Genomic DNA, 22,698 nt, shown 5'->3' on the forward strand with positions numbered 1-22,698 from the left:
ACAAGCCTATGATTCAATAGATAGAACAATTCTACCTAATATATTGAAAGAATTTGGCATACCATCAAAATTAATACGACTAGTGCAAATGACAATGACAGAAACAGAAGCACAGTTATGTATTCAGGAACAGATCACTGATGCGTTTACGATAACGCAAGGACTGAAACAAGGCGACGGACTAGCTCCAACGCTCTTTAATCTTGTTCTTGAATATGTAATTAGACGGTTGACGGTGAGCGGAAATAACATACTTACAAACAAGTCTACCCAATTAGCAGCATACGCAGATGATATAAACATAATGAGCAGAACAGTGAATGCAGCGGAAGAAACCTACGTTGAGTTGAAACAGAGTGCAGAAGCAGTAGGGCTAGCAATAAATACAAATAAAACAAAACTACTCATACAAACCAGATCAAATAGACCGATGCAACAACACTTTATTGACGATATAGAACATGTAAATAGATTCACATACCTAGGAATGGATCTGGTCGCAAGCAATGAAGAAGAACCGGAAATAAATAGAAGGCTTGTGCTGGCAAATAAAGCCTATTTCGCGATGGGCCACATATTCAAATCGCGAGACGTACACCGGAAAACAAAACTCCGGGTCTATAAAACAATAATCAGGCCCATAGTCTGTTATGGTTGTGAAACATGGGTGGTGACACAGAAATCTGCCAATGCATTAGATGTATTTGACAGAAAAATATTACGTAGGATCCTGGGCCCAATAAGTGAAAACAACAACTGGCGAATTAGGTATAATAGAGAAATATACGAGCAATATAGCTAACCAACTCTAGCACAACATACTAAACTGCAGAGATTACGATGGGCATGGCACGTGGTCCGCATGCATGAGAATAGAATCCCCAGAAAATTATTAAATGCAAGAATGCAGGGAAAAAGACCTGTTGGAAAACCTAAAAAGAGATGGGAAGATGAAGTCGATGAGGATGCCAGGAACTGTCTGGGAACGCGTTCATGGAAAAGAACAGCGGTAAATCGAGATGATTGGAGAAGCCTGTTGAAGGAGGCCAAGGCCCGATTTGGGCTGTAGCGCCATTGGATGGATGGATGGATAATCAAATGCAATGTTTGGTCAGTGTTGTTACATAGCACTGACACCTGGACCGTGAAGGCTGATATGATTAATCGGCTATAGGCATTTGAGATGTAGTTGCATAGAATGGTCCGAATACCTATGACAGCGATACAGACCAACGAAGCTGTGTTAAAAAACCAAATGCCGTTCGAGAATTATTGAAAACTATTAAAATAAGAAAAATTTTATACCTAGGGCATGTTCTTAGAGAATATCGGTACAAAATCCCTCGCAGTGGAATTGGAACTAAACAAATTTCATAGTTCAAGAACATTCGTGATTGAACAGGAATACACAATGCCGAACAAATATTCCGATAAGCTCAAGACCGTGAACAACTCGCCAATGTAATTGCCAACGTTTTACTGCACTGGACTATAGCAAGCACCGTAGACGCAATCGTCCCCTGCCTCTGAAACTGGCCGATATTAGAGGTGACCGCTTTTGAAAAGTGGAGGACAGTGGAAGTTTTACTAGATATGAGATTATATTATGAAGGTGACAAAAAAAAAATCGAAAAAAATCCAAACTCCTTTTCCGTTTGTACCTTTGTACCCAAGTTTCACGTATTCATGATACTTAACCCTCGCAAGGCGCTGCCTTAATTCTTACGTAAACAACTGTGCGGGTGCATTTGCACCCCATCCGTATATCCATTTTTTTATGTGTAAACGTCGGGGAAATTGATTAGATTATCGTCGATAATTAGAAATTGTTTATTATACTACGAAACATAATTTTACAAACAAAGTACTCATTTCTTCATTAAAAAAAAATTAATTATCGTTACAAAACAAACCCATGAAATTTTTCACAGAGTGAGCAACACAAAAAAGTTTATAGACACAACACAGTAATGCCGGGACTTTCGGTCTTTTTTTCTCTGGCATAAGTAAAACCGACATTGTCCCGAAGCTATGTTAGCTCCACGTGGAGCATCAGAATCATCTAATTCAGGATATGCAATTTTAATCATTTGACGTAACTGAGAGTGCATATTATTTGTGTTTTGATATCTGTAGATAACATTTTCTTTCACTAATTTCCGTCCAAGCCTAATAAAAAACTTCGTCTTGCGTTCAAATGTTTCCATCGTAATTTGGATTTTTTATTTTCCAAATTTTGATAGCGTTTATGGCTAAAATATCTAATTAGTGATAAAACATTACCATGGGCTATCTCTGTGTTTGGCGCTGTGTTGTGTATTGTTGTGCCATTTTGTCCACTACGTCAATAGCTTATTTTGTTTTATTATAATGAAGTATCATTTCAGGTTTATGGGAGTCTTTTTCTTCACAAACTTTATCTTCAAAATGTTCCGTTTACAAATCGTGGGGTGCATTTTCACCTAGTCAGTTTTCCAAATATCACGTAAACTCATTGAGTTTTAAAGGCTGTAATGGACTGTAAAGGGCTTTAAAATCGAAAAAAATTATTAAAAAAGATAGATGAGAAAAAGAAGGTCTGGGGTACACCTGCATCCGCAAGCAATTTGATTAACCCAGTCTGAGAGACTTGCACACCTCTTAAAATGACATTCGGGTGTTACAATTCATTGAAGCGAGGTATATTGATTCGTGTTATCAGGAACCACTCCACCGCGTGGCAATGCTCTAGGCACTCCCTTTCCCTCCTTAGCACTCTGAGGCGCGATAGGGGCTCACTATCAGCCAAATGCTTTTCGTTTGGAAGTCCTGGGTACAAGAACTCTTACACGATATCCTAACCCGATCAATGCTTGCTAGCATGAGGCGCTCTTTTCCTGCTTTCTGTAGTGACGTATCATCGAACTAAAACTTCAGGCTGCGCCCAGTTCGGCGAATCGGTGCCAAAGGATGTGGGCCCTTCGTGCTCAGGTTTTGGGGTTTTGTTGATTTTTTGTATGGCTGTCGTCTTTTTGTTCTTCTTCTTTTTCAGATCCAAATCCACTAATGGATGTTAGCGATCACATTTTCCATTAATTCTCTATTTCTTGCAATATGTATTGTATGTCGTTAATCCCTGTCCATTGCCTTATGTTTCGGAGCCAGGACATTTTCTTGCGTCCCATTCCTCTCTTGCCTTCAATTTTACCCTCGATTATAAGTTGGAGGAACTGGTATTTGTCATTTCGCATGATGTGACCTAGATACGCCGTTTTCCTTTTCTTGATGGTTTCGAAAAGTTGGCGTTCTTGGTTTATTCTTTTAAGGACATCTATATTTGTGATTTTCGCTGTCCATGGTATTTTTAGGATACGGCGATAAAGCCACATTTCGAAAGCTTCTAATCTGTTTATATCTCTCGTTTTGAGTGTCCAGCCCTCTACGCCATATAGTAGCACTGACCACACGTAGCACTTAGTAAACCTTAGTCTCAGTTGAACATCGAACTCTAAACAAGTCAGTACCTTCTTGAATTTTACGAAAGCTTGTCGAGCTTGCTCAATGCGACATTTTACTTCCCTGTCCGATGCCCCGTCTTCAAAAAGCCACGATCCCATGTATTTAAATTTACTCACTCTTTCAATGGACTTAGTATTCAGTGTTATGGTGGAGTTTTCAAGTGCATCCAAGTTTCTGGAGATGATCATAAATTTGGTTTTTTTGGTATTAATCTCTAATCCCATTCGCTTACTGTATTCTCCGATTATAGTGACAAGTTGTTGAAGATCGGCTATGTTGTCACAAATTAAGACACCATCATCAGCATATCGTATGTTGTTGATCAATACTCCATTCACTTTGATTCCCATCTTTGCATCCTCCAAAGACTCTTGAAATATGGCTTCCGAATAAATGTTAAATAAAAGAGGGGAAAGCACACATCCCTGTCGAACGCCCCTTCTTATATGTATGGGTTTCTGGATATAGAATTGTCTATTTTTAACTGTGCCGTTTGATGCCAGTACAAGTTTTCAATGCATCTTATGTCTTTTTGGTCTATATCAACTTTCTTGAGGATCTGCATTAACTTGTGGTGTTGGACACGATCAAACGCTTTTTGGTAATCTAAAAAGCATAGGAACACATCCTTCTTCTGATCGTAACAATTTTGGACCAGCACCTGTGTTGCTACTATTGCTTCTCGTGTTCCCAAACCTTGCCCAAACCCGAACTGGGAGTCACTGATGTCCCATTCACATTTTTTGTTTAATCTTTGATGTAGTATTTTTAAGAATATCTTTAAAGTGTGACTCATCAGGCTAATGAGTCTGTGATCCTCACATCTTTTTGCATTGACTTTCTTGGGCAGGGGAATAAAGGTAGAGCGTAACCACTGTTGAGGATAGCAGCCAGTTTCATAAATTAAGTTAAATATTTTGTGTAGTGCTGAAATTCCCCTTTCATCCAGTAATTTGAGTATTTCTGACGGGATTTCATCTGGTCCAGGTGCCTTATTGTTTTTTGAATTTAATATTGCCTTTTCTATCTCCTCTTTGGTGATTGAAGAGCCAGTCAGCTGGTCGTCTGTATAAACTTCACTCATGGGTCTTTCGTCATGGAAGAGCTCCTGGATATAATTTTCCCATATATCAATTTTCTCCTTTTCATCCAGCACTATCTGGTTATCCTGATTAACTATGGTAGTTGGTCTTCGTTTTCTGTATATTCCAGCAGTCTCCTTAAGCTTTTTATGTAAATTACGGCCGTCGTGCTGTCGTTGTAAATGTTCTAGATCGATACATTGTTGCTTAAGCCATTCATTTTTTGCTATTCCTATTTTTGCTTTTATTTGCCTGTTAATGTTTTCATACATATTGCTGCCATCTTGGTTATTCTTGTGTCTTCGTGGTTCTTCCATTAGTAATAGTATTTCTTCTGTCTGTTTTTCATGATGTCTGTTACAGCACTTCTAATCGTATTCCATGTTGGTGTTAGATCTTCGGCAATGTTTGTCGTCAATATTTGAATTTGTGCGTTTATTTCATTGCTTATTTCTGCTTATATCATTGGGTCTTTCAGTTTGTCCAGTGCTATCTGTTGTTGAGTTTCAGGCTTGTTCTTGCATGAGAGCATCTTTATGACGGCCACTAATAGTACGTGGTCAGAAGGGACATCTGCTCCAGGGTATGTGCAAGCTCTTTTGACAGTTGTGCTGAATCTACCGTTGATAAGAATGAAGTCTATTTGATTTCTTATTGTGTTCTGAGCTCTATCGGCTGGAGATTTCCAAGTATAAAGGCGACGGGGGTGGAGTTGGAACCATGTGTTGGTAACTCTCATGTTTTCTTCTTGACAAAATTGTATAAGTCTGGCGCCCCTTTCGTTCCTTGTTCCAAGACCATAGGGTCCAACTACGTCTTCAAATCTGCCCTTCCCTATTTTGGAATTAAAATCTCCCATAATTATGTTGACATCATGTTTCTTTGTCAATTTAAGTAGTTCTTTGATTTCACTATAAAAGTTTTCCACTACTTCGTCTGATGCGTCTGTAGTTGGTGCATAAACCTGTATGATGTTGAGATTATTTGGCTTCGCTTCAAGTTTTACTAAGGCTGTGCGGTCGGAATATGGTACAAACTCTGTGACAGCTCTCACCAATCTTTTAGTTATCATAATCCCGACGCCTTTTCTATGATCGCGGTCATCATTGCCTGAGTAAAAGAATGTTCCGCTTTCTGTAGTGCATTTACCGGATCCAGACCACCAGGTTTCTGAGATCCCAAGGATATCTAGATCAAATCTGCTCATTTCTTGAGTTAGGTTAGCCAGCTTCCCGGCTTCAAATAAGATGCGTGTATTCCAGGTGCCTATCTTTAATGTCTTTCTTAAGTTTACTCGTACGTTTGAAACATTCAAGACCGCTCCCCCCGGAGATCCGATTGGGGAACCATTTATACCTCCGGATAATTTTGAGTTGAATGTATTCATGTGATTGTCTTGGGAAATATAATGAAGGTGGTATCCCGTTGCCTTCCTTCATGCCGCTTCAGGGCTTAGTTTTCAGCCGCCCACTATGGAACAGACGCCGTTTGCAACCGCCCATTCTGGGTACAGACGTTGCTATTTTCACCATATCTGGCTACCCTCACTTAGTTTAGCCTGCAGACCAATGCAGTTGCCCAGGGTGTGGCATGTGGAGCCATAAGTGAGAGTTGGGTGTCTTATGAGGACCAGTTATCAAGAACCATCTCCCGTCTATGACGCTCGATGTGGTCGTTCCGATGAAAGGTACTACCTCTATAACACAACCCTACACCCCGTCTTTTTGTTAGTATTTTTTAATTTTTTTGGTGACTTTATCGGTGACGAAGCCTTTATCTTTTTTTTAAGGTTGTCCTGAAAATACACATCAATTATTAAAATTGTTACAGTGCTGCGTGTTATGGCTTCTTCTGTTGTTGGAACTACGAATTATCTAGACTTTATATGTTTGCCAGGATTTGCTGTTTTGGTCTTTTGTGCTTCCATCCATGAAACGCATCATATCTTATTATCTCGGATCTGGCTTGGGTGATTCTCTAATTCTGCAAACCTAATTCTGGCTTTTTCTACCATTCCGCACCGGCTTACGAGGGTTTTAAAGTAGCATGGCTGCAACTCTTATCTATTTTATCTTATGATAAATATCAACCTTTTTGTCATTTATCTAGTATCAAACATTTCTATTTTCTGTAATCATTGTTTTGATGTTTTCATGTAAGAAATAACTTAATTCCAAAATTGTACATAACTTAACGCCACCGTGGGTTTTGAATATTTGTACTTTTAATTATTATACGGAATAATTATTTGCAAAACAAAAATCTACAAACCAAAACATTCTTGTGAATTTGTATTCAGGTAGCAAAATGTAATTCGTCGGACCGTTTATTGTGTAAATGAAATTTTACACCTGACCACGTAAATAGTGGGTTACAGGCCCCTCGTGGACTATTCACCGTGTATAATTGGATTTTGTGAATTACAAAAAGTTTTGATCGAGTCGGCAACCTCTTAGGCAATATCAGATTACACATCAGTCGCTTACTGTTTTGAGTGACACGGGCGCTGCGGGAAATATATACAGGGTTTCGATAGAAGTTGATTGTTCTGGTTTACTAGTCAGATTCAATTGATAACATTAGATGAGGCATGCGTATAACAAATGTTGAATCCAACTGCTATTACTGGCATATCAAATTAAAATGATTATGTTGTTTTAACCTGTAATTTTTTTGAAAAAATGAAACGTAAGTTTCTTTCAACAAGAGACATAATATAATATGTGCTCAACACGTATGCCATCAACTTTATGCATTTATTGTAAGTAGATGAATCCTAGTCTTCGCAATAAGGATTACCTTGCAATTAGATGTAAACAAAATTTGGGGCATCAATTCAAATTATTTTGGCATTGCAATCTCAGTGTTGTGTGCAGATGCGCTATCCTGATGGAAAATAACTTATTTACCAAATGTACCAAAATTTTTGGAATTCATATGTCACCCTGTCTAACACTCGAGTTTATCTTGATTTTATGTCATTAGTCACTCAGTAATAGTATATTATGGTATGTTAAAGGGGTATTATGTTAAAATTGAATATTTAATAATTTAAAATAAATCAGAATATAATTGAACAACAGTGGGGACAGTATGTAAACTTGTCTAACTTCTTTTAGAATCATACATTCCTCTTTCAACTGTCCATTAATTCGAATGGATGCTGTTTGATGCCATTATAATTTTTCTATGATCCTCGCGTCACGACTATCAATTCCTTTATCTCTTAATATATTAATTCACTTGTGTTATACTCGATCGAAAGCCTTTTCATAATCAATATAAACTGAAATAATGATTCTCTAGTTTCAAATCTGTTTCTACAATCAAACTGTGCTTCATCTTGACATTCTTCACACCTATTCATATTACATGGAATTCCACATAATTCGCAGTATAATTTATATGATTCAATCACTGTTTGATGTGACTATTTACTTTTTTCATAGTATTTTTTATATAATTTCTAAACTTGTTTTGTTTTTCTTCTGAAACTCCCCACATTATTGTTATTTCCCGCTTTATCATTTTGTTTTTTGCGTGTTCCAGGTTTCTCATAATTATGATTCTTATTAAGTCACACTAATGTACATTTACTTCGTTAAATATACGTTTTTTGACTGGATTAGAATGATCAGTGTCCATCTCCTATATGTTTTTTTAATAAAAGTTGTTTATTTGGTGTAGGTTATGTTAGAGCAAAAATTCATTTTATAGCATATCTCCTTACTCATATAACCGTAACTTAAACGTATTTTTAAAATACATCGACTTCTGCATCACACGTCGTCCTAAGTCTACTTCAATAATTTTTAAACTGTATCTGCTGCTTAGGCATAGGATAATGAACGGAACTCTGTTATGGCCGGTTTTCACGCTACGTCTTATTGTACGTTTTGTTGGATAGGACAAATCCTATACAATAAAACGTGGCATGTAAACAGCAAAACGTACGTCTTGTCGAATCGAAATGAAATCCAAGGTCAGATCGTAGAAATGATGGGAGAAGCATAGTTTTGCGAGAACTGATAGGATAAAACGTTACGTGAAAATACATGTTCAGACAAGTCGTCCGATCTTGACTTATTTGAAGACTAGTTCCACTGCAGTTTGTTTCATTTTTCACAAAAAAAAGCCTAATAATGTCAGATTTGCGGCAATGCACTCACGATTTTTTCGGGGAATTTATTGAATTGTATAAAAGTTTTTAAGTAGTTATTTTTTAAAACTAAGTAGATTGCATTACAGGTTTCAGGAATTATTTGGCTTAACGCTATTTTGGATATTATGATTGTGAACTCCAAGTCCTTGACGCTGCGTCTTGTTGTAAGATATCTGAGAGTTGCTGTGAGTCTTTCATGGGGTGTAATGGCTTTTCTCATGAGGTGTCTTATTTCAATATGTATGGTGTTACCAACTCTAGCAATTGACAATAGGCTGAGGTGTCCATTCACAAATAATTGCGCCAGTCATCTGGTTCGCCTCTTTTAGTAACGAGACGTGGGAATACTGGCTTCTTTTTAGAAGCCCACTCTCTTGACCATCTTGTCTTTTCCCTCTTCATCCCCTTTTTCCTCAGTCATAGTATTTTTATAGTTGAAAAAATAAAAGAAAGCAGCTGTGTTTCCTCCATAATAAAAAAAAACACTAAACAAACTTCACACAACTCAAGACTCTGAGTTAGAAATGAGGTAGAAAACGGAAGGAAAAACGTAGTGTGTATACACTGGACAAAACGTACATTTTGTCGTACGTTTTATATGACCCACAAAACGTACAGTAATAAGACGTAGTGTGAAAACGGGCCTTTAGATTTTGCCTGTATGGATACCATTTTGTTAGGTTGTGTTTTTTGTGGTATAAGATTTATGGTAGAATTTGTGGTCTGATTGAAGCATTTTCATCATATCTTCCGAGTTTTCTTTTGTTAATTACGTCCTAGTTTATATTTTCTTTTTCTAATTGTAACACCACAATTTTTTTCCCAGTATTCCTCTAACTGACACTGATGTTTCAGTACGAGATCTCTATAATTTGTTCTACTGGGATTTACCGAATTTTACCTTCAAATTTGACGTCTCTTAGTATTTTGCAGCATTTAAAAACATCACCATTACCTTGCGTTGCCTAAGAGTTGCCTAATTGAATATTTTGCATAAATGCAAAAGTCCGGAAACGTCACTGACCAAAATGCCAAATTTCCATTGTAAATCATGAGTTCATACAAAGATAAACTTTTTCATGAGTGTTAAAGGTGTCAACCATTTCTTTTGTTAACGATTATTTCAGGTGTCTACCCTTGTCAAGTACATAATAGGTTAAGGTCATTTTGTTAAGCATCGCATTTAAGTGACAGAAGGTAGGAAGGGACTGTACGCCTGTATGTATTAGATGTTTATTTCAGTTTATTTTATTATTTGGTAGGAACAGCAGTGATTTTTACATATTATGTATGTAGTGCGTTTTGTTTTGGTGATATTTTCTATATATTTAATGGATAAGTTTTAAATACTTAGTAGTAATGACGCTGCTTTTTGAAAACAAGTTTTTTCGTTATCAGGTAATTTTTTTTTATTTATTTACGCTGTAACCACAAGGGTTATTAGCGACCTAAAAAAATATAATACAGGTAAAGTTAGAAAAAATTACAATAATTGATACAGTCCTGAGTCTTTAAGATAACTTATTGTGTTTTTAATATTCATGTTTTTTCCTAAGGCTTCCTTTATATTATTTGGGATAGTGTGCTTCTTTCTCGCTGCTTTATATGTTTTGCACTGAGTTAGTGTATGCTCTGGTATATGCTTCACGGAGAGTGTTACTTGACAATTTTCACACATTGGCGGCACAGTTCGCGTTAAGAGGTGTTTATGTGTAATGTTAATGTGTCCTAGTCGCAGACGTGTTAATCTCACTTGGTCGTGTCTATTCGCTGTAGGTTGGAACCACGGTTTCACTAATTGTTTGATTTCCTTGAGTTTATTTTGTGATGCACTTCACGTATTTTGCCACGAACTTAACACTTTATATTTTATTTCTGACTTGAAGTCATCTGAAGAAACTTCATTAATAAGAATGGAGTTCTGGCTGAAGGATGCTAAGCGGGCTAGTTCATCTGCTTCTTCATTTCCTTGTATACCTGAATGTGATGGAACAAACATGAAGTCAACAGTGATCTTATTATTATTTAGAATCTCTATTTCTGATTAGATATGTGAGGCAATTGGATTATTGGTATATAAACGTTTGATAGTGTGAAGTGAGCTTAGTGAATCGGTTATTATGAGAGACGTTGACTGTTTCGACTCTTTTATGTGGATAAGTGCTTGTAATATTGCAAACAACTCTGAAGTGTATGACGAAGTAATGGGATTGAATTTAAATTTTAAGGATGTATTGGGTGTGAGGATGGCTGCACCAACACCGTCTGAAGATTTGGATGCGTCAGTGTATATCTTATAGTGATTTTTATAAGTTTCTATTTCTATTAAAAATGATTGTTTGATCAGGTCTGTTATAGTCTCACTTTTTTATATATACTTACTAAGCTAAGTATTAATCTTGGGAATTGGTATTAACCAAGGTGGAGAAGTTAGGAAATTTGTTAGGAGAATTTCAGGAAATTCAAGATGTAGGTCATGAAGGTTTCTTTTGTAAAATGGTGAATCTAGTCTTGTTTGTAGAGAAAGTGTCTTGAAATCGATCTGTGAACGTATTGGTATAAGTAGGGTGTTATTTATTACTAGCTATTTTAGAAGCATATGAGAGAGAAAGATATTTGCATCGTAAACTTAGGGGTGGTTCTCCTGTTAGGCATTGTAAACTTTCAACTGGTGTCGTTCGAAACGTACATGTAGCTATTCGTAGAGCTGTGTTTTGAACAGTTTCTAAGGTTTTTAATACTAATACTTTGCTCGATGAATAAACTATCGCACCATAGTCGAGTTTGGATCTAACTAAAGATTTATATACATGTAATAGTGTATTTTAATCTGCTCCCCACTTTTTGCTGGAAATAGTTTTAATAAAATTTAATCCTGGTTGGCATGCTTTTTAAGTCCTTCTGTATGTTTTTTCCAGGAGAGATTTTGGCCCAAAAACCATACCTAAAAATCTGATATTATTTGTGAAACTGAGGGTTTGATTATATAGCTTTAGATGTGGAGTTAGAGTGTTATGTTTTCGTGTAAATAAAATACATTTAGTTTTTGTCGGTGAAAATTGTAATCCGATAGTCCTAGACCATGATTCTAAGTGATTGATTGTTTGTTGTAAATGATTTTGAATAGATGTAGAGTTTTTGTTGTGGAATTAGGAGTTTTTGTTGTTCTAAATACCATCTCAGCCTTTTATTTACCATTTCTCTAACACTTTACATAGAATATTGGTTAAAGATATTGGTCGATATGACTCAGGTGATGTCCGGGATTTCTCAGGCTTAAGAAGTGGTAATATTATTGCTTCGGACCAAGTTAATGGGAAAACCTGGTTACTCCAGATAAAATTATAAAGGTCAAGTAATAAATTTTTTCCATTGTCTTGTAGATATAGTAGAAATGCTAAGGGGGTACCGTCTGGTCCCGGGTTTGAATCTTTGGAATAGTTTAAGGCTTCAGCAAGTTCTATGAAGGAAAAAGGAACGTTAAGGTTGTGAATCTCATGTCCGTCGAATCCCAATATACTAGACGTAATAATGTCCGTCGAACATATCTACGATTTATTTTCCATCACTAACTATTTGGTTATTTTTTGTTAGAAAGGGAGTCTTATATGGTTGGCTTTTGTCAGAGATTTTCCTTACTTATGCTTGAAGAGGTATTTAGAGATAAGATGAATTTTTTCAGGATTCTTTTCTATTCTTTTTTAGAATGTATCTTGCCTCAGCTCTTCGTTTTTTGTAGTTAGTTATGTTTTTGTCTGTTTTATGATGCTTTAGTCTATTGATACATTTGTCATCAAGTGCCACCAATCACGCACTTCGATGTTCATCGCCCTTCCTTCTGGAACGTATAATTAAATTTAATTGGTTGAGAAATGAAAAGGTTTCATATAAAAGTTAATTTATCTTTAAATATGGGACATTTTCGGATCTCAAGGCAGTTGTGATAGTAGTGTCTAACTCATGGTTTTACCCGTGTAGGGTAGCTCCCTAGAGCACTTTGCTCGAAGGGCTCTGTTTCTTTCTAAGACTCTGAAGCTGAGTTTTTTTCTTCTTAGAAAGAATGTGTTTTATTTCCACCACCTAATAAAACCATAATGGCATTGTCTCCTCAAGATAATGCCACAATAAGAGCGTACCGGCCAACTACGCAATATAACACCATATTGCGCAATAGTTGGACAGATTAATAAACATGGAAACTTGCACCAAGTTGCAATCAGTTTTTCATACGTTTATTAATTACACCGGAGACGACACATTCTTGTAGCTTGGCTGCATTCAGGTGTCACCCACGGAAGAGGTTTATGTTTCTTTAAAATTTTTGTTTTTTACATACGTCTCTGCGGCTGCTGTGATGGTTTGTAAAAATGTACCTAAAAACTTTGTCAATGTCGTTTGATGATGTGAAGTTGATTTGGTTAATGTCATGTTCGATCTGTTTGATAAAGTTAGTCCAATCAGCATTTTTAATATTCCACTTTTAGATAGGCGATTCGATATTTGTGGTTTTCTGATGCGTTAAAGAAATTATAATGGGGTAGTGGTAACTGCCATATAAGTAAGGTAGAACGTCCCATATTAACGTAGTGGACAGAACTGGGTCACACAGAGAAATATCAACTGCCGATGATGTGCCATTTTGTATGTTGAATCTGGTTGGTCTTCCGTCGTTAAGTAGATTTACATTTTGGGATGTTATAATATCTTCTATAATTCGTCCTTTCGAGTTGAGTTTTATGGAACCCCACATCGGATTGTGGCAGTTAAGATCTCCAACGATAATTCTAGGTGAAGGAATTTGTTCAAAAATAGCTGTTAAATCTTCTTGGGATATTGTTTGGCATATATAAATCTTTTGAGATATATTTATTGCGATAGTTATTAATTCAATATTATTTGAAGTCACTGGTAACTGTGTGCTCATGAATTTTTCATCCACGTAAATTGCTACTCCTCCACTGACAGAAACATGAATAATTAGTATATTTTATCTACTCAAGATTCCAATATTCAGTATACAAATCAGTTTCACTTAGTTTTATACTTAATTACTTTTAAATTTACTTCAATAATTACTATTTAACTAGCACGATCAATGAGTGCCTAAAACACGTCTTTCTCTCTTGCTGGTCAAACATAGAATCAGGTAATTTTTTGACGTGACAACGTCTTAAATTAGGTTGTGGCTCGGAGTCACTCATGAAAAAGTGTAACGCCCGCTCACGTCTGTTACGATGAGTCACCGAACGAGAGAGAGGCCCGCCGGACCGGCGAATGCCTTGCGTCTCTCTCCCACTCAAACATGATCGGTCCGCTGGTGCGATGCTATTTCTCCTATCATCGTCCTATCCTCAACAAAATCACTCAAATAGAAATTAGTTAAGTTTAAGTTTACATGTACAATGTTTTAGTAAACAAAATATATTTCTATAGTTAAAATTTGTGCAATTCTTATTTTCAGTCAATTCCTTGTTCCTATTGTTCAATTTAATAATATTCATATCAATAAATATTCTACCGAGAAAAAGACGTTGTCACGTAAAATCTTCGCCCGTAAAACCGACTTTACAGGCAACCGATTTTTTTTGTTTATATTATGATTCTACCAACGAATATAGATGCATATATGTGTCTTTATTCGTTGGATGTACGATAGAATACAAAGAATATAGATTTGATTTGACGTCAACGGACAACTTTTTTAGAAAAAGAAGATACACAAAATGAGATATGCTAAAACACCTCTAGTTTTTAACTCATTTAGTAGATGCATGGATGAGAAGTTATCAAAAAAAAAGGTGGAATCTCGTTTTTGGCCAGCGTGATTGAAGCACATCTGCATAACACAAAACAGCCGACGAAAGTTTTTGTATGAGGCGTTTATTTGCACTGAGTTGTCTTGATACGGTGTAAACTATAGAATATAAACTAGACGGAGAGTATCCATCCAAAGCTTACAACCCCCACGAATGGGTTTGTTTCGTAGGGTGCCTTCCAAAATATGGTACCCTAGCTTTATATAGGTTATGTTCTTGTTCGAAAGGATCGTGATTTAAAAAATTTTTATTCAATGCATCATATAATAGCTGTATTTTAGCAAACTTGTCTGCTATGTCTGTTATGTATGCAAACTATTATTATCATACACATGAAGAATTTTCATTATATGGGAAAATCTATCTCTCGATAGAGCTCCAGCGTCGTTTTCGTTCTGATTATCATCACGATTTTCCCAATACATATATCTTTTTGGTAACAACGTAGTCACTCAAATAAGCACACAAACAAAACACCTAATTTCATTATCTGTAAAACCACTAGTCCAGTTTTTTTGTGCCACGTATGTATGTATTTGTTTATGTTGTTATCATATTGAATAGATTGTCGTCAAAAAATAGCCTGAAGAGCTGTAATGGCGTGTGATTTTGTTTAGGTGCAATTTCTGGTCTCCAGTAAACATCTTTAGGATGCTGGTACAGATCACCTATAAGCCATTGTGCAGTTCCTAGTTTTTCGAAGGTTTTGTTTCTTCTTTGCGTAGTGTGGCAAGAGGTACGTCGTCGTCGTCGTCTTCTGCACTCTGATCTTGATTGTCGAAAATAACCTCCACGTCATTTCTCAGCTGGCTTCCTGGTAAATGGTCTATCGTTGTGACATCCTCGTCTCCTGAATCGCAATCTGTTATATTATCATTTACATTGTGATGAAATATCTTGATCGATATGTTTGACAGTAAACCCCACAGGCGCCATCTATCAACGGTAAGTTTAAGTTATCAATTTAAGAGGAAATAGATCGATTGTATTTTAAAAGGACAGTAGTAGTATGTGGGTTAATTTGTGTTCGTGTTTGTGATGTTTTAAAGTTAAGTTTTATATTCCTATTTTTATGTACTATATATTTTTGACTTGCTACAAACAATATTTGTATTTTTAAAATAGTTACATAAATAAATAAATCAATTCAGTGTATTTCTCAATATGAACGATATTACCTCTCTGTCATTTATTATTTCTTTTGTTCGAAAATAAGTAGATGAATTACCTCTCTTTTGGAAATAGTTCATAAATCAGTACTGGTAGGAAGGGTGTCTAGTTTTTTTTTTGCTTAAGCACTACCTGTTGCCTAGCAGTATTCTGCGATTGGTTTTCCCCATTGTGGAATCGATCATCAACAGGCATAACTGAACCTGTATATGAATTTGTTTAGTTCACCACACTGAATTTTTTACTCAGCGTACGTCGTAATTTGTGTCGATTTATTAACAAAAGATCTACTATTATATAGCTCGGCATTTCTTCAGTTATCTAATGACAGGGAGACAGACCAGACCCTTCGGTTTCTGCAACTGATAAATCATGGACAAATCATAGTAAAATCCTGCTTAAAGCGAAGAAGAATATTAATAACTGCGCAGAGACATAATAGGAAAACGATATATTTTTCACGATTGCTAATTTGTTCCCTATAAGAATCTAAGCTACGTTTATACTAATTTACTAACATCAGCACTTTTTTAGGCTACAACATCTGCAATACCGCCAAATTCTCACCCTCAAACATCAACACATCATCACGCTCATCATCATCATTCAAATCACTACAACAACCACACCAACCAATGCCAAAAACAATGGCGGAACAGTATACGCAATAGTTACCGAAAGTCACCCCAAACGACAACGATAGATATCGGATTTAGTGATGATACAACTGACACCCAAGGCTATGATTACTACTACGAAAAGAATGGGTTTCAGCATAGCCCGTTACGAGAGTCCAGGAATACCGACGTCACGTTCTCAGATGACAGTGGTTCCACCAGATTGCCATATTTTGAGTTTGATGACGAGTCTAACAAAAGGTAAGTAGAATTTGTTGCTATATCCACAAAATTTCCTTCTTAACCTTCAAGTATACATTCCTTTGATTTTTAAATTTAGATTTTTTTGTTAACCTAGTGAATATTTCTGTATGTGCCTGTACAGACACATGGTTTTATGTCGGTAGAGCTGGACACTGGAAGAACACATTTTCTCCAGAATCATCGTCGTGTAGAAGGTTGACAAGCATCAATGCAGATTTTTGCACTACTAATTTAAATGATGTTAATTCGGCCATTAACATCTTACAGCTAATTCCAGGTCTGGAGTCTTTACAGTAAGATTTGTAAAAACACTTGATTTTCTTTATACCTCTCATTTTACTTTGTTCTTAAAATGATATAGTTGCATTATGTTTGCGACAATTATTTTTACTGTAAAAAATTTATATTATAATTCAATTCAAGGAATATAGACGTTTGCGGTCGTTTTTGCAATGGTACATTGTTTTCGGAATTTATCGGCCGTGGTCTATGCTTATTTCTTCCTGACATTTCATCTACAGTTGTTGCAGACTGCACTGATGATCTTCCTCGAATATCCGCTGTATTTTTAGCCTTAACTCAGAGATTTATCAGTTTATCCAATTTACAACTAGAATTTTCATTACCTCTGGTATAAGGTTTTGTCTTTCATAGTGCTTAGAGACACATCTTGTTTATAGTGATTTCTCTTGGGAACTTCTCAGCTATAATTTTTGTAACTTCAGCAGATATTTAGCTACTCTTCTGTGGTAATTTCTGTTACATTAGCAGCTTCTTAAAACTCGTGTATCCATGTAGTCCTTGCTTTAAAAATAACACCTTTATTGCTTCTTTTCTGATTTCCTCGGGAAAACTCAGAGACGCAAGCTTAATTTTCCCTATCACAATTTTATAGGCTTTTCCCCATACATCTTCTTCCACTGTCTGGAAAATCTTGTTCCATTCATTTGCCTTGCTTTTAATTCGAGCAGATTCCTTGTATTCTTTTGGGTAGACTTTAGATCCATTTTTTTCTTATGCGAAGTCATTAAACAACATTCCTTGTTTTCTATCTCTAGTTATCTGTTCTCTTTTAATTGCAGGTATTTCCCGTCAGAGCTATCTCATTTGTCCACTAGCAGATTTCCTTTTTGTGTATTTGTTTTCTTTTTTTTTGCATGGAAATATCGCAGGCTTCTTTTAGTGCAGCAATGAATTGTTTTGTGTGCATATTAACTCCTGACTGAGCATCTAGCCGGAGTCGACAAAATATCTTTTGGTGCCGCTTTTTCTAGTTTCCTTTTATAATTTCTCTCTTCATGTCGTTTTTCTCTTTACCGAGCTTAAATTCAAGTATAGCTATGGAGACTTAGGCAACTCATCGTCGAAGACTGTTCACTCATCTACTTCATCTGCTCATTTTTCTGAGTCAAAACGACAAGTCTATTATAGATACTTATTCATTTCTCGCAAATGTTAATTTGAGTCCTTTATTATTAATGATTGGTTTATTTTTTGGTTAACTACTCGGCAAGTACCCTTTTTGCCTTCTTTTTTTGAGTTACCGTTTGTACGACTTCGAGTTAGAATGTCCTGCTATTATTAGTTTATTTTTGGTGTGCTTTATGTCTTGGTCCAGATCTTGAAGGTAGACTTCAAATTCTTCTATAGTTTTATTTTGGAAGAAATAACACGTAGATTCTATAATCGCCGATATTTATCCACAGCAATTTTTTCTCTTCATTTTTCCGTACATAATAGTTCTTTTGAAGGGTCCTCCTTTTGCTAGTATTCTTGTTTTAGGTTTACTCATAACTGTGAGTTATGAGTAAGTTTACTATCACCTGTTTCAGCCTGCAATTACCTTTTTAAGCCTGATCGTGTTACTTTTTCCTGCTCTTACTTTAATAATTAAGTCTCCTTTGCTAGGCTTTTGGAAGTTGTTTACTTCCATCGTACTCTCTTTTCATCTTTCATAACTTTTTACTTAATTGATTTTAGAATACTGGTATATTTTTGTATTTCAAATTAAGAAGGAGTATATTAGGGAAAGTCTAGGGGTGACACCAATTGATACCAACATGAGAGCGCATAGGTTAAGATGGTATTATGTTATATCGGTGGAAATGTTTCAAAAATATATAACGCATTGTGTTTTAGGTACTCAAGAACTACGGCATCGGATAGAAGTTTTAAAAGACCAAAACCATCGCCTGATAGACGGCCCAATCAAACTCTAAATCTGAAAGATTTGCGAAAAGTGTATCCTAATCCAGAGCCCAACTGGGATCAACTATATCAAGAAATACCGACTCCGTACGTTTAATTTATCATTGATTTAAATATATATCGTATTAAATTACTAAAGGAATATTCTACTAACTGAATTTGTTTCTGTTTTAGATGTGATAGTATACCTGTAAATAATTTGCCTAGGGGGATACCTACTAGGTCATCTGACAGACCGCAGAGTTCTATGAGTTCAGGTGTTACGAGTGCAATAGTTCACGGCTGTGGTGGAAGGTGCCAAACTTTTGAGAACGTTTGTTATTTTTTCCTACAAGTAAGTATCAAGACGCTAATACTATTTCTATGAGAGGTTCCGCCTTAAAACAAACGTTTTTTTTCTACATAAAGGTATATGGAAATAAGAGATACAATAAATGGACTAAAAAACAGACCAAAAACATAAACATAAAATAAAAACGGATACTTACTCAATATAGACGTATACATTATCTGAATATAATAATAATTTTTCTTATCAAAAGACAAAACAATTTACCCTTGGTCAGCGGTAGCAGGTTCATAATCTTTGTGCTCTCAGCCTTTTAATAACCGATCCAAAACATCATCGAGTGCATTGTGATGGTAAATTTTCATCAGTTAAAGTTTGTTATAAAATCTTTTTCATAACCAGATCAATATTTTCTTCTTGTGCTTCGGTCTGCAGCTCAAACAACATTAATAGGGTTTTATATTTTTGTTTTATCTTGTCTGTAATATGATATGTATATAATAATTGTAGAATTGAGAAAGATTAAAGATTTAAATAATAATATAGTCAACAAATTCTTTTGATAACGTAGGTATCTGAGATTCGTGAATTTTTTCCTTAGAGGTTGTGACAGCCGTAGGGCTTAAATCTGGATAATAATAATAATACTGGAGATACTTCGGCGTGCCACGTCACCTAGGCTTGATAAGACGGAAAAAGCTTCACCAGAGCTCTCCTTTGTTCAAGAGTATTCGATGGTTAACCGTGTCATATGCGGCTGTTAGATCAATGAATACGGATAGTCTTATTAATCCCTTCTGATATCCATCCTCGATGTACTGGGTAAGATTAAGTATTTGGCTAGTACATGACCCTCCTGCTTTTAAGCCTGTCTGTTTCTCTATAATGAATATTTAATGCAGGACGTAAACAAGTTTTGGTGACCACCGCCAGCTCTCTTGAGTTCAACGATAACTAAATCAGTTATGTTTTAACATTTTTAACAGAAAGCAAAAAAAAACTGAAGAAAAATAGTTGATTCATTTATTCTTGGTTCGCTAGAACTATTCATTTCTTTTTTTTTTTTTTGAACATTTATCCACCTGCGCCTCGTTTTTCCTGCTCTTTTGTTTAACTAGTTTTCGAAACGTGTTTTATAATGATATTATACAACCGAAATATGGTATACAAAAGAAATTTACAATACATTGGCATATTTATTTTTTAACTGAAGTATTTAGCATTTTTATCATAAATTTGTTTTTAGTTAATTTTTACCATGGGCATCTTGATAGGAGTATCATTGTATATAGCCGGTATGGTGCTGAGGAAATCTGCTGCTCGTAATTTACAGGTTCTCATGTACATAGGAATTCTTCTTAGTCTTGTTTGTGGATTGTTGCTGGGCATTCAGTACGATGCTAGAAACACGGCTAGAAAGAGAAAAAGAGCTATACAAATGGCAAAAAGAGCTCCTATTCCCATGGAAAATTTGCATTTGAGGAGTAATCCTTTACACCAACCAGTTGCGGGATGGAATGTTTCACTTAGCAGGTAAGTTAATGCGAATAGGGAGTCCTAGGTATTTTTATTATAATAAGAGTATAGTCCTCCGAGAATAAAATATTCTCTGGAGTTCTTGAGCACTTGTGCTTTAAGTTTTTTATATAATTGAAATAGAAGCTGTAGCAGTGATATCTTAAAAATATTTTTAGATTTGCGTGTTATCACTTTTTTTGCGTGTTTTTTTTTTATCAATCATTTTATTTCCCATTTCTTTATGCAACCTTTTCGTTATTTCTGCTTATCAATGTGTATACATATGGTCTTGTCCTCTGTCTTTGTTGAAAAAGTAATAAATGTCCACAACAATACTGTACTGTACTCATCTCACGTCGTTGACCTCCCCGCAGTAAATTAGTTTGTAACTATAACCTTACAATCTAATTGAATTTTTAAGCCACTAAATTGCTACTAAGGAAATTGCTCTTGGAAATGTGTTTCATAAAATCCAATACGTCTTGTATAAATAAAAAGTCTGACATAGATAAACTGAGTAACATTTATTGTTATTTACTGATAAAATATCAAAAATAAAATAAAGATTTACTTTTACATAATACGAAATTTTTACTATCAATAACTAAATTTTAAAATGTATTTTATTCATTATTTTATATGTTATATTTTATATGTGTGTTATTAATGTTGAGTGTCATAATATAAATAATCTCGACGACTAGTAACTTGCACTGACAATTTGTGATATATTGTAAATATTTACACATTCTTCTACTTACAGTGTCTTGAAGATGGAATAAAATCAATTCCGAAAGCTAGACCAAAAGTTAAAAGAGTGTTTCTGTAACATCCCGGCCAAACTTTCTGACTGCAGCCCTAATAAACTGTGTTGTTTATATATTTATATATATATATATATATATATATATATATATATATATATATATATATATATATATACGCAATAAACTGTATTTTATTTTATATTCGAAATGTTCTTTACTTCCCTATGACAACAATATAAAGCTTTATTATTTTATACATGTTATTTACATAGTTGAACCAATTTTCTATGAAAATCGTAACAAGTTTAACTCGCTGAATTAAAATGAAGCAATGAACAATAACAATGATCTATTGCTGCCATATTGCTTTATTGATTGTCAAAATTTTCAAAAATGGTTGATATTGCTAATTTTCTTTATATCGAATACAGGGTAAGTCAAAACGCAAGTACATTTTTTTCTCAGTAATTTTAAATAGAATACTCTTTATTTTATGTCACTATTGAAAAATATCACCACCATACTTCACTTTTTATTTAATGTTTACGTCTATTCACCCATTTATGTCTAGATGTATTACTTATGTATTATTTATGTCTAGATTATTCAGGGAGCTGAACTTGTTACTATTTTCATACATAATTGATTATAGCTTTGTAAATACCCTGTATAACATGATGAAAATAAAGTAAAATTTACGGGGGATTCCACTTAAAAAACATATGCTAACTAATTTTGTTATGTGAAATTCAAAGTTGCCTACAATTTTAGTTATTAACTTTTATTGCTATCTATTATTATATCGAGTTATTATCGAGATATTATATCGATTATTATTATATATAACCGAGTCAAACAATCTTTGCTAAAGTTAAGAACAGAATTTGAAGAATCTATCATTGCTAGTGGTAATAGTAAAAAAGTTTATCGGTACATTCGTACATCTTTATCTTCTAAAGTCTCCATACCGTTACTTCAAAAAGCTGACGGGTCTTTATGTTCTTCGAATAACGAATCTTCGGAATGTTTATCGTTATTCTTTTCTCAGGTTTTCACAAATGAACCTAACGATACCATTCCTCAAATAATGTGCCCACGTTTGTCTAAAACTCTTGACAATATATCTTTCACACCGGATGAAGTTAAACATCATTTAAGGAAACTACGAAATAATTCATCACCTGGATTAGACGGACTCACCTCTTTTTTCCTCAAACAATGTGCAGAATCTGTAGCCATCCCTATATCTCTTATAATGAATGCTTCTTTTAATCAAGGTTCTCTCCCCTCGTCCTGGAAATTGGCTT

At 35.1% G+C, this 22,698-nt stretch overlaps 1 protein-coding gene across 2 annotated transcripts in view; it reads left to right on the forward strand.

Moving 5' to 3' along the window:
- LOC140448109 (uncharacterized) overlaps nt 1–22,698 on the forward strand; it is a 134,994-nt gene that overhangs the window by 106,863 nt on the left and 5,433 nt on the right. For both annotated transcript variants that reach the window (XM_072541182.1, XM_072541190.1), the window contains exons 3-6: nt 16,263–16,606; nt 18,749–18,904; nt 18,992–19,151; nt 20,353–20,639. In XM_072541182.1, coding sequence (XP_072397283.1) covers nt 16,263–16,606; nt 18,749–18,904; nt 18,992–19,151; nt 20,353–20,639 — 947 coding nt within the window. The remainder of the gene's footprint in view (nt 1–16,262; nt 16,607–18,748; nt 18,905–18,991; nt 19,152–20,352; nt 20,640–22,698) is intronic.

This window comes from Diabrotica undecimpunctata, chromosome 1 (genome assembly GCF_040954645.1).
Source record: "Diabrotica undecimpunctata isolate CICGRU chromosome 1, icDiaUnde3, whole genome shotgun sequence".
In the NCBI taxonomy this organism is placed as follows: Eukaryota; Metazoa; Arthropoda; class Insecta; order Coleoptera; family Chrysomelidae; genus Diabrotica; species Diabrotica undecimpunctata.